This window comes from Nicotiana tomentosiformis, chromosome 4 (genome assembly GCF_000390325.3).
Source record: "Nicotiana tomentosiformis chromosome 4, ASM39032v3, whole genome shotgun sequence".
In the NCBI taxonomy this organism is placed as follows: domain Eukaryota; kingdom Viridiplantae; phylum Streptophyta; class Magnoliopsida; order Solanales; family Solanaceae; genus Nicotiana; species Nicotiana tomentosiformis.
The window spans coordinates 97,595,865-97,610,252 of record NC_090815.1 but is presented as its reverse complement, the minus strand read 5'-3'; the positions used below and the strand labels follow the sequence as shown (position 1 = coordinate 97,610,252).

Below are 14,388 nucleotides of genomic sequence, written 5' to 3'. Positions count from 1 at the left end.
TTCATTAAATAAAATATTATTTTTTGAGATGAAAAAGAAATTAGAATATTATTGAGAAACCATAATATATATCCATAATAATAAAATATTATGGATATATATTGTTCAGAAACCATTAATTTAGAATATTTTTTATTTAAGTAAGAGTCATTAAATGAATATTACGGATTTTACGGACCATACTACTAACTTTGTCACCTTTATTCGGACCTTGAACACACTCTCTTTTTTAAAGCATGTTATATCCTTAATTCATAAGCTTTATAGTTTTTTTCTCTTAAATTCACTTATTTCCCTCTTTTGTTTGCATTTTAAAAGGGGTTTGCTGAAAAAGTGTAAACTCTGAAATTTTTTAGACACCAAAGTATGACTAGTTTTGACAAAAATAAATAAATAAAATAAGGTTGCACGTGTGGGTACTAATAGTCAATTCTAGTTGAAGAATAAGGATTAAATAGTTTAAGTGGGCTAATTGCATTTTTCAAATACAAAGACGTCTTTAGCAATTAAATTTTCTTTTGTACTTTAGCCCCCAAAAGAAAGAAAACGATAAAGAATTTTCCCAAATATAAAATGTGCTACCACTTAGTTGGAAAGTGACTTTTTTGTTGAGAAAAAGAAAGATATTTGAGGTGGGGGGAATTACATCAAATATCCAAAAATGAAATCATGGGACAGTGACAGGACTGTGTGAGCTGAAAAAGGACCAAAACATTTGTGAGGTCTACCATTATTTTTTGTGTGCTCTATATTTTTATTATGGTCAGATTAAATTCAAATTTTAATTAAAAAATCGCACATAATAGATAAAGTACTCTCGAACAAAAGAGATTTTATATTCAAGGCTCAAATTAAAAATTAAAAAATATTTATCATTCCACTGCGATATCTTCTTTCAAAAATTGCTAGTCGAAATCTAGTCAACATCCCGTTTTGAGCTAGGACAATTACGGAACGGGACACTTCCATTGCTCAAAACAAAAGGGTACTAGAAACCCAAATAAAAGTGACATATTTTGTATAGTCCCAAATTCTTTTATGTGTTTTAATTTGTGGACATTATTGTATTTGTGCTTTTTGATTTTTTTTTTTCCTTTTTCTTTTTTCTTTCCCTTGGTTTTGGCATTTTGATTTGTCTTTTGTCGTTTGGATGAATTTCGTGATTTATGACTAGTGAACTAAAATCACATCATGGCTTTTGAAGTTCCTCTTTTGAAAATGAAGTTTGTTAAGGTCAATGACCAAAAGGCAATGGTCCCGTTTTTTGCAATATCATTTTTTTTTGTGTGTGTGGTAATTGTCCTTGTCATAATAAAAGTTGAGACTTGAATCCTTCAATCGGCCATAATTTATTAACAATTTCTAAAAAGTATAGAAACAAATTCAGATTATGTGACAATTTAAGGTTCACAAAATCATGCATTTTGAAATCTGAAAATTTAAACATATTCAATGTAGCATTATATTGTATATAAGCACAAATGCAATTTCAAAATACCATTTTAATCTTATAAGAAATGTGATAGTGGATTATTGCTTTATCTCTAATATGAAATCTATATATTATCCGTTTTTTTTTTACCAAGGGAGTATAACAGAAATCTATAGGCTACGCCAACTCTCTCATTGGGTACATCAAACCTATTGTCCCGGTAGGTTCTCGTCCGTGGCCTCCGCGAAGCAGTAATTTTTGCTTTTAAGTCCATCGTATTGTAGTTTTGATGATTAACAAAGTGTAACTAATTGCTCAAAGAACCATGTATTCAATGTAGTTGTTTAACTGTTGTGAAAAATCAGCTCTTCAGGTTAAAGGATCAGCTCTTCATGATTGATACTTGTACGTATGTACAAGACAGTAACTCTATTTCAAAGTTATTCAAGTCCGAATTTGGTGGAAGATGACTGCTATAAGTGATAAGAGTCGTTACTCAAGAAGATACGGATAATTCAGTCATAGACAAAAGTCTCAAACATGTGAAATCCTTGGAACAGTAGGAGTCCTATCAAAGAGGAATCTCACTATGAATAAGACTCGTAGAAGATCGCAAGTCGTGTTTAAATAGGATTGGCTTTGGACTTTAGAACTATCCTTTTACACATCAACTAAAGTGTCATAAGTTGTTTTTACTTGTGTTGAGTACTTGCTTTGTATTCTTCTGAGTCAGTCTAGTGAATGTGTTTTAGAAAATTGGGTTGTAATCAAACGTCATAAACAGTTAGTGAGTTGGAGTGAATATTTTGCTTTACAAGTTAGAGTAACTTGTGAATCAAATAGGAGTAGTAGGAGTACTGGAGAGTATTGAATTATAGTCTTGTAATTGATACATTTTGGCCCATTGTTCTAGTGGAGTTGGAGTTGAAAATCCTATGTGGTAGGCCATGGTTTTTGCACATTTTGAGTCGGGTGATTTTTCATGTAAAAATCAATATGTTCATTGTATTACTTATTTACTTTACGCTTATGTAACATGGTAAAGAAACAAGTTCTTCAGTAATCCATACGGGCACTCAAATTAACAATTGGTATCAGAGCAAGTTCTCTCATTTACACTGCTAACACCTAGAGAGATCTTGAAGAAAGATAAGTGCTCCACCTGGAATTAATGAAGGACAAACAACTACCAGACCACCCCTATTCAATGAAAAATATTACAGTTGGTGAAAAGTAATAATGGAAGATTTCTTGACAGCTGAAGACCTTGAACTATGGACCATAGTAAGCCAAGGTCCTTTTATTCCTACTACACAAAATGCACAAAGTGAAACAGTTCCTAAGGACCCCTCCGAATTTGTGGCAGCGGATTTCAAAATGACGGAGAAGAATGCGAAGGCTAAGAAAATCCTTATCTGTGGACTTGGTCCTGATGAGTACAATAGAATTTCTATGTGCTCTAATGCAAATCAGATATGGGATGCACTCCAAATTGCTCATGAAGGAACAAATCAAGTAAATAGATCAAGGATTGAACTACTCATGAGAAACTATGAGCTTTTCTTCATGAAGGAGTCTGAGCCCATCTAGGATATGATGACTAGGTCCACTATAATAACCAATGAACTGAAATCACTTGAAAAGGTGTTTACCTCAGAAGAGTTGGTTAGGAAAGTTCTAAGAATCCTTCCAGCTTCATGGGAATCAAAAGTCACTGCATTCCAGGAAGCCAATGAATTGGATAAAATCTCACTTGATGAGTTGGTTGGAAACTTAAAAACTCATAAAATGAGAAAGATAGAACTGCGCAAAGAAGAACCAAAGAAGGATAAGGCCTTGGTTCTTAAAGCATCTAAGGATGATGAATCTGACTATGATGATCCTGATCTAGCAATGTCTTCCAAGTTCAAGAGGTTCATAAAGAATTCCAAAAGTGCATCCAAGAGAGAGACCAGTAGTAAGCACAACTAGATCAACAAAGCTAACTATGATGGGTGCTACAAGTGTGGCAAGCTAGATCACATAGTAAAGGACTGCCCAATGTGGGAAATCGAGCGGACGAAAGAACGAGCTGAAAAGGAGAAACGAGAGAAGATGAGAGAAAAAGGTTCCAACAAAGGAAAAATCCTAGGCAAGAGATTTACTGAAACAATGAAGCATGCATTCTTGGCAGCATATGAGGATAGTGGGAGTGATCAAGAGGAAGAAAAGGAGGATGAGGCTATAAGTCTCTATGTTGTGATTGATAAACACCAAGTTGTGAAGACAGAACCCCCAGTACAACTTGTAATGCACATTGGAAGACCTCATTTTGTTTGATGAACATCACTATGATGAATGGAAGCTGCGTATGAAAATATTTCTTCAGACTACTGACCTTGACCTATGGTAATTGCCAGTTATGGACCAATTTTCCCAACCAAATTGGATGGTGAAGGCAACAAGTGCTACAAAAAAGAAAAGGAATACGGTGAGGAATATCGTCAGCTAGTTCAGAAAAATGCTAAAGCAAATGACTTGCTCTACAGAAGTCTGTCTAGAAACACCCTCCTTACAATGTCCTATTGCATCTCTACTCATGATATATGGAGGACCTTGGAAACTGACTTTGGAAATGAAAACATCAAAGTGGCTCTGATGGTGACTGAAGAATCAAAAACAGAGGAATAAATGATCGGAATGATGGCCATGAGTAATTCAAAAACTGAAGATGAGGCAAATCAGGTAAGTATAACTGACTTGAAAGAAAATATTCATGATATATCCAAAAAGCAACTGATGGCCATAATTGTGACCTTAATGAATAAAATGGATAAAATAAGTAATGGAAATGATCAACTAATTAACAACGTTTCTTGTGTCAAACTTGATATTAAAGAGCTTGAATCTGACAAAGCTAGTTTAGAGAAACAGGTCATAGACCTTAAGAACTAGGTTCTTGAACTTACTTTTGAGAATGAAAAGTCTCTTGATACACATGGAAAAGGAAAAATGAGTGATCTGCGGGATAAACTTTAAAAGAAATTAAAAATTACTCATGATAATCTTTGTGATGCTGAATGTAGAAATAAAGTCCTACATGAAAACCTAAAAAAGGCTAATTATGAACTCTCTAGACTAAGCAAATGGCATAGATCTTCTTATGCCTTGAATTGGCTGAATAAAAATTGTAGCTCTAACAAATCTGGAATTGGCTACAGAAAATATGTCCCTAAGTTTGACCCAAAGTATGTAGGAATTTCTGATAATAACATGTGCACTCATTGTAGAAGAGTAGGACGGTTTAGAGACACTTGTCCTGCCTTAATTCATGCTCAACTTAGAAACACCTTTGGTATTGCTAAAAATGTTAAGAAGGAAGAGGAGCCAAAGGTTAATCCTCATGTCCATACTAAGTGGATTAAGGTTAACAAGAAAATAACTTCTAATCCTCCCCCTTTATGGGCAAGAAGGGATCTGATTCCTTTTTTTTCCAACAAAAAAGAGACCCAAGCTAGTCTAAGTTCCCAAAACTAACTTGTGAATTTTGGTGCAGGCTAAGGTGAGAGAAAACAATCAGGATTGGTATCTAGATAGTGGATGCTCAAGACATATGACTGGAGAAAAGAACAACTTTCTCTCACTAACAACCTTCCAATGAGGGAGTGTGTCATCTGGAAATAGGAAAAGGGGCAGATAACAGGTATTAGCAAGGTTGGCAAGTCACTCTCTCATGTTATAGAAGATGTGTATTATATGGTAGGTCTTAAACGCAATCTTCTTAGCATCTCTCAAATGTGCGACAAAGGAAATGAGGTAAAATTCAATTCCAAAATCTGCATTGTCACTAAGCTTGATACTGATGAAATTGTGCTAAAGGATAAGAGACATAACAATGCTTACAAGATATCGAGTATGTCACTTCCCCAAAGTGAGCACACATGTTTGAGTGTAGTGGAAGATGATCCACTATTGTGGCATAGAAGACTGGGACATGCCAGTCTCTCTCAACTCAATAAGTTGGCAGCGAAGAACTTGGTCTTTGGGCTACCTAAAGTCGAGTTCACCTCTGACAAGGTATGTGATGCTTGTGTTAGAGGGAAAAATGTTAGGTCATCCTTTAAATCTAAGAAGTTTGTAAGTACTTCTAAACCTCTGGAACTCCTTCACATGGATCTATGTGGACTAATGAGAATAAGGAACAAAGGAGGTAAGAGGTATGTGTTTGTGATTGTTGAAGACTTCTCTAGGTATACATGGACTTTGTTTTTGGGATCCAAAGATGAAATCTTTGATGTTTTCTGTGTATTTGTCAGAATGATTCAATAAAAGCTAGGATGTAATGTTTTAAGTATAAGAACTGACTATGGAACATAATTTGAAAATTCAAAATTCCTTGAGTTCTGTGGCTCACATGGCATTGACCATATTTTCTCTGCACCTAGAACTCCACAACAAAATAGGGTTGTATAAAGAAAGAATAGATCCTTAGAAGACATGGAGAGGACCATGTTGATTGCCAATAGACTGCCTAAGAATTTCTGGGCTGAGGCAATCAATACTGCTTGTTATTTGTTAAATAGATACGTGGTCAGACTCATTCTTGAGAAAACTCCCTACGAGTTACTTCGAGGAAGAAAACTCAACATCACTCACCTGAGAGCCTTTGGGTGCAAATATTTTATGCATAATAATGGGAAAGAAGCTCTAGGTAAGTTTGATGATAGAAGTGATGAGGGAATTTTCTTGGGTTACTCTCCACATAGTAATGCCTATAAGGTTTTTAATAAAAGAACTATGTGTGTGGAAGAAAATATTCATGTTATTTTCGATGAATCTAACAATTTAGCTGAGAAAGATCTGCAGGATGAAGATAATGGAGATACAAAGGAATCTGATGAAGATGGATCTGAAAACCACAAGGAAATTGACAGTGATTATGAGGAACAAGAAGAAGAAAGAACTACTCTAACTGCTGACCAGAAAAATGAAGCCACACCTACTGAACATTCTCCTTTGGGTCACTCCTCAAGTGAATCTTCTCTAGGTATACATATCAGACCATGAAGCATCAAATCTCTTACCCTCTTGAGAATATCACCTCTGATCCAAATTCAGGGGTGCAAACCAGGTCTTCTCTAAGAAATCTATGTGCACTTACAACATTCCTCTCACAGGTTGAACCTAAGACCATTAAAGAAGCTCTAAAGGATCCAAACTGGTTCATATCCATGCAAGAGAAGCTAAATCAGTTTGAGAGAAGCAAGGTCTGGCACCTGGTACAGAAACCCAATAACAGAACTGTCATAAGTACCAGATGGGTGTTCAGAAACAAGTTGGATGAACAAGGAAATATCACAAGGAACAAGGCCAGACTAGTGGTTCAGGGATACAATTAAGAGGAGGACATTGACTATGATAAGACATTTGCACTTATAGTTAGAATGAAGGCTATAAGAATGTTGATAGCCTTTGTTGCCCACATGGAATTCACTTTATACTAGATGGATATAAAAAGTGTCTTTTTGAATGGGTACCTGAAAGTGGAAGTGTTTGCCAAACAAACTCCTGGATTTGAAAGTGAAGAATTTCCTGACTATGTGTTCAAACTGGATAAAACTCTTTATGTCCTGAAACAGGCTCCTAGAACTTAGTATGAAAGGCTCTCAAAATTCCTCTTAACCAACAACCTTTTAAGAGGAAATGTGGACAACACTCTATTTATGAGAAGCAAATGGAAGAATATTCTGATTGTGCAAGTGTATGTGGATGATATTATCTTCGAGGCCACTAATGAAGTAATGTGCAAGGAATTTTCTGAGAGATGGGAACGGAGTTCGAATTGAGCATGATGGGTGAATTGAACTTCTTTCTAGGGCTGCAAATCAAGCAAACACATACTGGAACCATTATATATTAGCAGAAATACATCAAAGTGTTACTGAGGAAATTCAACATGGACTCCTCTAAGTCTATTGATACCCCCATTGCCATTGCAACAAAGCTGGACCTTGATGAAGAAAGGAAAAGTGTGGAACAAAAGCTATATATAGGAATGATTGGTCACTATTGTACCTCATAGCAAGCATGCCTAATATAGTGTTTAGTGTGGGATTATGTGCAAGATTTCAGGCAAATCCCATGGAATCTCACCTGAAGGATGTCAAAAGAATACTAAGATATCTCAAGGGGACCCCTGACCTCTGTCTATGGTATCTCAGAGGGTACATCTTTGATATAGTTGGTTATGCTGATGCTGACTATGCAGGTTTTCATGTTGACAGGAAAAGCACTTCAGGAACAACTCATTTTCTAGGTTCTTGTCTAGTGTCTTGGGGAACCAAGAAGCAAAACTCAGTGGCCTTATCTACAGTTGAGGCTGAATATGTGGCGGCAATATCCTGCTGTGCTCAGTTACTATGGATAAGACAACAACTAAGGGACTATGGTATATTTGTTGATTGTGTTCCCATTTTCTATGATAACACCAATGCCATAAACATTGCTAAAAATCCATGCCAAAATAAGAGAACCAAGCACATTGACATTAGACATCACTTTCTCATAGACAATGTTGAAAATGGGAATATCTCAATTAACTTCTATAAAACTGAAGATCAAATTGCTGATATTTTTACTAAAGCTCTAAGTAGGGATCGCTTTGAAAGGAATAGACTAGAACTAGGTCTAATCAACTCCTTCCACTAAGTTGACTCCCAGTGATTGGTTAGAAAAATCATAATAAGACGTAGATAATTAAGTACAATGTTTTGATTCAGCTTTGTGCTTGTATTAAGCTCACACACTTGCTTATAAAATATGGATGATAAATATGTTGCATGATACTAATATGAAGTGTTGAAATTTTATTGCAAAAATGAATAAGGATTTGCTAAGGAGTTGGTTCTTTGACTCAGGTATGTGCCATATTGTCTTAAGTCACTAGGACTTTATATTCTAAAATTACTGCTATACTCAGAATTTTAATTTCGTTGGCATCACTTCTAATCGTTTTCTAGTCAAAGAGTAAGGGGGAATCCTTGTGCAATTAGAGATCAATTACTCCTGAAAATCCTACAGTCAAAGTAACCGTTATAAGAGTCCTGTTAGAACTCAAATTCAGTCACTTTCTCTCTTCCAGTCAAATAAGGAGTAACACCTTTAAAAGGCTCTTATGATCAGCTTCTCTAACCTTACTATTTCTCTCAAACCCTAAGCAAGAATCGAAAGCAATTATTAAGAACTAACCTTTTTTTTCTCTTCTTCGAGTCTCCCATCTGATCACCATGCCTAAAGCCAGTCAAACACCCTCTAAAGCTAAATCATCAACCAAGGCTGAAGCAAAACCCAAAATCTTGAAGCCCAAATTGAAGAAAAATGACAAGCGTTCAAGAGAACCCACACCCACACCCATACCTATTCTTTCTCCTTCGATATCCTCTACCATACCTACCTCATCCTCCATTGTTCCAACTGCTCATGTTCCTATTATTCCCATCTCCACTGTATCCCCTCATTCAAAAAAAACTACCCATGCACCCGAGCTTCCTACAAAAAATACCTCTAAGTCAGCAAAGATCAAAGCAACTTCAAGAAAATTTGTCAAGAAAGTGCCTGAGGCTGCTACACAGGGTGACACTGGAGTCAAGAAATCTGTGATTTAGGGGAAATCAAGTATAGGCACTACTGATTAGGTACCATATCCTACTTCCAAATTAGATATTTTGGTTTCTGCTATAGATGTTGCACCCCTAGATACTCTTCCATATATGAGTGAGAAGTCACCAGTGGAGAAATTCACGGTAGAAGAGCATACATGGATCCGGGTAAGGAGGTAGATACAACGACTGTGGAGCCTGTGGTTGAGGGGGAATAACGTAAAAAAACCAGTGCAAAATGAGGCTTCTGATGGACTTGATTTTAGTTGGATTGAGGATGAGGAAGATAATGAAGGTGAAAAAGAAGAAGAAGAAGCTGTGAACGGTCAAGAGGAACACGATGCTTAAAACATAGACAATGAAGAAGAAAAGAGTAAGAATGAGGGAGTATCTGGAGATAAGAAGGAGAGTGATACAGAGGATAAGACAGGTGAACATGCTAATAATTCTACAGAAGAAGAAGATCAGAGTGAAGAAGAAGAAGTTTCTAAAAGTGAGGGTGATGATCAAGAAAAGGTAAGTGAGAGTGAAGAAGGTGACGACGAGAGTGAGAAAGAAAAGAGGAATGTGAGTGAGGAATCTGAAGGTTCCAGGACATTTGAAAATACTATCATAGCCCCTTCAAAAGAAATTGGTGAATAGACAAGGGCTCAAGAACCTGGGTCTTTGTTAACTCCTTTCACTAGAGATAAAGAAGTTAGCAATGATGAATATGATATGCCACTATCTGAGGTAGGGAAGAAGTCCAGAAAGACCACTGTGATAGCTACAAAGACAATAGTCTCAACAAGGAAATGAGTGGTTCCTCCTGCTAGAACTCCCCTCACAAGGAGTAAAAGAAAGGTTGTTGATGCGCAAATTATGAAGGAGTCCAGAAGTGAAAAGAAGCCAAAGAAAAAGGTTTCAATTATATGGAACCTGTTGTTGAGGTGGATGGAGAAGATGAATCTGACTCAACCTTGCCAACAAAGTCTGTCACACCAAAGAAAAAATGAGCCAAAGACACCAAACTTGCTACCTCTTCTGCAAGGGATAATAGGGGTAAGACAAGAAAGAATGTGCCACTTGCAGTTGATCGACTCACAGAGTTCAGGAATAGAAAAATGCTAAATGGGAAGATTCTTGCGAACACTGATGAGAAGAGAATGGCTCAACTGGTTGAGAAACTTGAGCTACATGGGTGGAAGCACATGTTTGTCAAAGCTTTCCCCCCAGTATGTGTTCCTGCCATGGTGGAGTTCTACACAAATTTCACTTTTGATGGGAAGGTAGTCAAGAGTAAAGTAAGGGGCTTCGATATGGAGTTTGAAGTTGAGGAACTGGGCTGCTTCTGAATATCCCTTCTTTTGGATTTGACAATTATTTGAAGAAGAAGTAGCCATCCATAGACAATGATGTTGACACTGTCATTGTGGACACCAGGAAGTTCTCCCAAAAGTTTAAACTAGATGCTCCCCAGAAAGTGTACAAGACTGATATGACTCCCTTTCACAAGCTACTATTTCAGTTTGTCAACTCTTGCATTCTTCAGAGGTCTGAGAGAAGGCATGAAGCTACTCTGCTAGACATGGCTATGATGGAACTGCTTGACACTAGTCGACCTATCAATCTTCCTAGCATGATGATTCAGCACATGACAAGAGATGCAGATACTTCCAAACTAAACATGCTATGCCATATGGTTTCATGTTGACTTAGTTATTTGAAAAGCTCAACATTGCCTTGCCTGTGCTTAAGTTTGGAAACCACAATGATGTTTTGGATGTTGTTACCCTCAAGCAGTGTGACTATGAGGAGATTAAGGCTAGAGGACCACATGATCGGCCATTCTTCCTGGGAGCAGTAGTGTTGCAGAACTCAGCAAGAGGTTGGAGTTGGCTGTTGAAGAGAATGTCAAGCTTCGTGAAGACAATAATGAGCTGAGAAAGGAAACAAAACAACTCAGGGAAGAGCTCAGAGGAGACAGGAAGGCACATGCTCAACATATTTCTACCCTTTAAAGCTTTGACCCCCTCCGTTTCTCACCCTTGAACTTGTTCCTTCCCAATGCCCTTAGTTCTTTTGCTATTCTAATGATACCTTATCTTTTGTTACTTTTATCTTAGTCTGAGTAATTGGCAGTATGCTTAGTTTATTTTGTTCTACTGATGAAGACAAGGCCCTGGGCTTCTTTTAGCACTACTTAATATCTCCTATTGCTCTGCTTTACTGCTTTGTATTCTATTGGATCATCAACCTAGTTTATTTGTCTTTTCTTATGCTTATGTTGTCGCATGTTTGATCTTACATTATCTGTGCTTAATGTCTAACATGCGTTTGTGTTTTTTCGATGATGCCAAAAGGGGGAAGTTAAGGTTGGAAGGTTGGTGGGTTGTGAACATACATATTTGTCAAAAGTACTTGTTGTGATCATCTGGTTCTTTGATGTGATTACCTGGTTCTGTGTACAAAGTTTGCCATCATCAAAAATGGAAAATTTGTTGAGTATTGAAATTTTGATGATTAACAAAGTGTGACTAACTACTCAAAGAACCATGTCCTCAATGTAGCTGCTTAACTTTTGTGAAGAACCAACTCCTCGTGATTGATACTTATATGTATGTACAAGACGGTAACTTTATCTCAAAGTTACCCAGATGTGAGTTTGGTGGAAGATTGCTGCTATAAGTGATAAGGGTTGTTGCTCAAGAATATACAGATAATTCAATCAGAGACAAAAGTCCCAAAGCTTGTGGAATCCTTGGAACAGTAGGAGTCCTATTAAAGAGGAAGCTGACTATTAATAGGACTCCGAGAAGATCTCAAGTCGTGTTTAAATAGGATTGACTTTGGACTTCTGAACTATCCTTTACACATCAACTAAAGTGTCATAAGTTATTTTTACTTATGTTGAGTACTTTCTTTGTATTCTTCCGAGTCAGTCTAGTGAATGTGTTTTAGGAAATTGAGTTATAATCAAACGTCATAAACAATTAGTGAGTTGGAGTGAATATTTTGCTTTACAAGTTAGAGTAACTTGTCAATCGAATAGGAGTAGTAGGAGTACTGGAGAGTATTAAATTACAGTCTTGTAATTGATAATTTTTGGCTCATTGTTCTAGTGGAGTTAGAGTTGAAAATGCTACGTGGTAGGTCGTAGTTTTTGCACCTTTTGAGCCGGATGATTTTCCATGTAAAAATCACCGTGTTCATTGTATTGCTTATTTTCTTTACGCTTAAGGAACACGGTAAAAAATCAAGTTTTTTATTAATCCGTACAGGCACTCTATTGTACAACAAACCTATTATACCGGTACGTTCTCGTCCATGGCCTCCTCCAAGAAGGGGCGCTAGAATATATACGAGTTCGGACGAATTTAGTAATTTTTACTTAAGTTTCGTATTTATATTTGAAAATTTATTAAATATATACAAAATATTTAATTGTGAATCTAATAACTTGAATGATAAATTTAAAACTCATAACTTCAAATCTTGATTCCGTATTTGTCATGAATGGTTGGCTCGTGTCTTTGCTATTGTTTACGGTTTCATTAGAGTAATGTGTGTTCATATCTCGTCCACACGGCCTCATTATGGATAGCTCATGTCCATAATCTCATCCACAACTTCACTACGGCTGGCAAAGTCCCTTTACGTCATCTCTAGTGGCTTCCTCCCAATGACTTTCTAAAGACATTCTTATTATTCTCATCTTATTCAGAATTACACTTGAATCACTGTTTTATACATATACATATGAATCTCAAGTCAAAATCATATTAACACTTGCGTCATCAAGTGGTTTTACATAAAGATCTCATGTGAAATACATGCATTGATTTCATCATGAAGTCATGCATGGGATACATCTCAATAGACAAAGTGAACATTTTATCAAATGCATAATGTTTTTATATACTATAAGCTTGTCCCATCATGTTTTTCAAACACATTTCTTTCATAAAATGCAATAATTTCATGCGTTAGAGTAAGTTACAGTCAGACTTCTCTATAATAACATCCTTATATAACAACACTTCACTATAAAAGTCAAATTTTTTCGAAACCAAATTTTATATTCCGTTATAATATATATTTTCTATAACAACAATTCGCTATAACATCCAAAAATATCTGGAACAACGAGACTATTATAGAGAGATTTAACTGTATAATGAAAAACTAGGCTATGGATAGAGTTACCACTTATTTTTAAGCTCTTGAATTTGCTGGAATTTTACCTTTAATGCTCGTTTCACGCGGTAACAATTTTCACCGTACATTAAGATTTTGAAATTATTTTTTCTATACCTTGAGCTTTTAATTTTCTTCAACCCTTAATGTATTTTCCTGTGACGTTTCAGAAAATGATAACCGAAGGAAAGAGGGGAAAAAGGAAGAAGAATTATAGCCTGACCAAGCTTCTTATTTGCCCAAAATGCTTATTGCCACAGTTAAAGTGTTTGACCAAACTTTTAGAAAGAAAAAAATGTTTTGAATAGAAGCACAGATTTTGGAGGAAGGAAAAAGTAGTTTATCCCCAAAATACTTTCTTGAATAGTATTTTTGAGAAAAATACACTTAGAAACACTTTTTTAAAGTTTGGTCAACACTAATTACTGCTCAAAAATACTTTTTAAATTAATCAACCAAGCACAAATTGTTTTTTTTAATCAAAAAGTACTTTTTAAAAAAGGATCTTTACATAAATAGCCAGTCATATTCATTATTTATTTTTTCTAGCCATATACATAGTTTATACATAATTATAAACATATAATACATAAATTATGCATATTTATACCTCAACACGTAATTTTTAGTTTAACTGATTGAGTAGGCAACAATTTGAGTTAATTCTTCTTTTTAAAAAGCAATTATGAGAAAAACGCCTTCCAAAATAAACTGATTTAAAAGTTTCTCTAAACAAGCTATTAGTAACTGCATTCAAGACCTGAAAGGGCTAAATATGATAACCCCATCATAAAGTGGAGTATAACTTTTAAAAGTTAAGGCCCGGCCCAAATTCTCCTCATTGGCTTTGAAAAAACTTTAATGCTAGCATGTGGAGAGAGAAGGCAAATGCTTAAGAATCATTTATATTCCCTATTTAAGGAGGAGAAATTGTTGACCAAAGCAGAGTTCAGTGTTCAAAATAAGACTTTTATTTTGACTAAAACATAAACAGCAGAAAATAAAATAAAGTTGAATGACACTAATTGGTAGCTTTTCTTTTTGTTAAAACGAGTCTTGTATCATCTTCTTCAAGATATGACTGAATGTGGGAAAATGATGACAATGGGGAAGTTGACATAGGATAATCATGTAATAAGGAAT

At 35.8% G+C, this 14,388-nt stretch overlaps 1 protein-coding gene across 1 annotated transcript; it reads left to right on the top strand.

Moving 5' to 3' along the window:
• Positions 1-2,671: 2,671 nt before the first annotated feature.
• LOC138910197 (uncharacterized) lies at positions 2,672-3,022 on the top strand. Its single transcript, XM_070201418.1, has one exon. It carries the CDS (start codon positions 2,672-2,674, stop codon positions 3,020-3,022), a length of 351 nt encoding a protein of 116 aa, XP_070057519.1.
• The last annotated feature ends 11,366 nt before the right edge of the window (positions 3,023-14,388 follow it).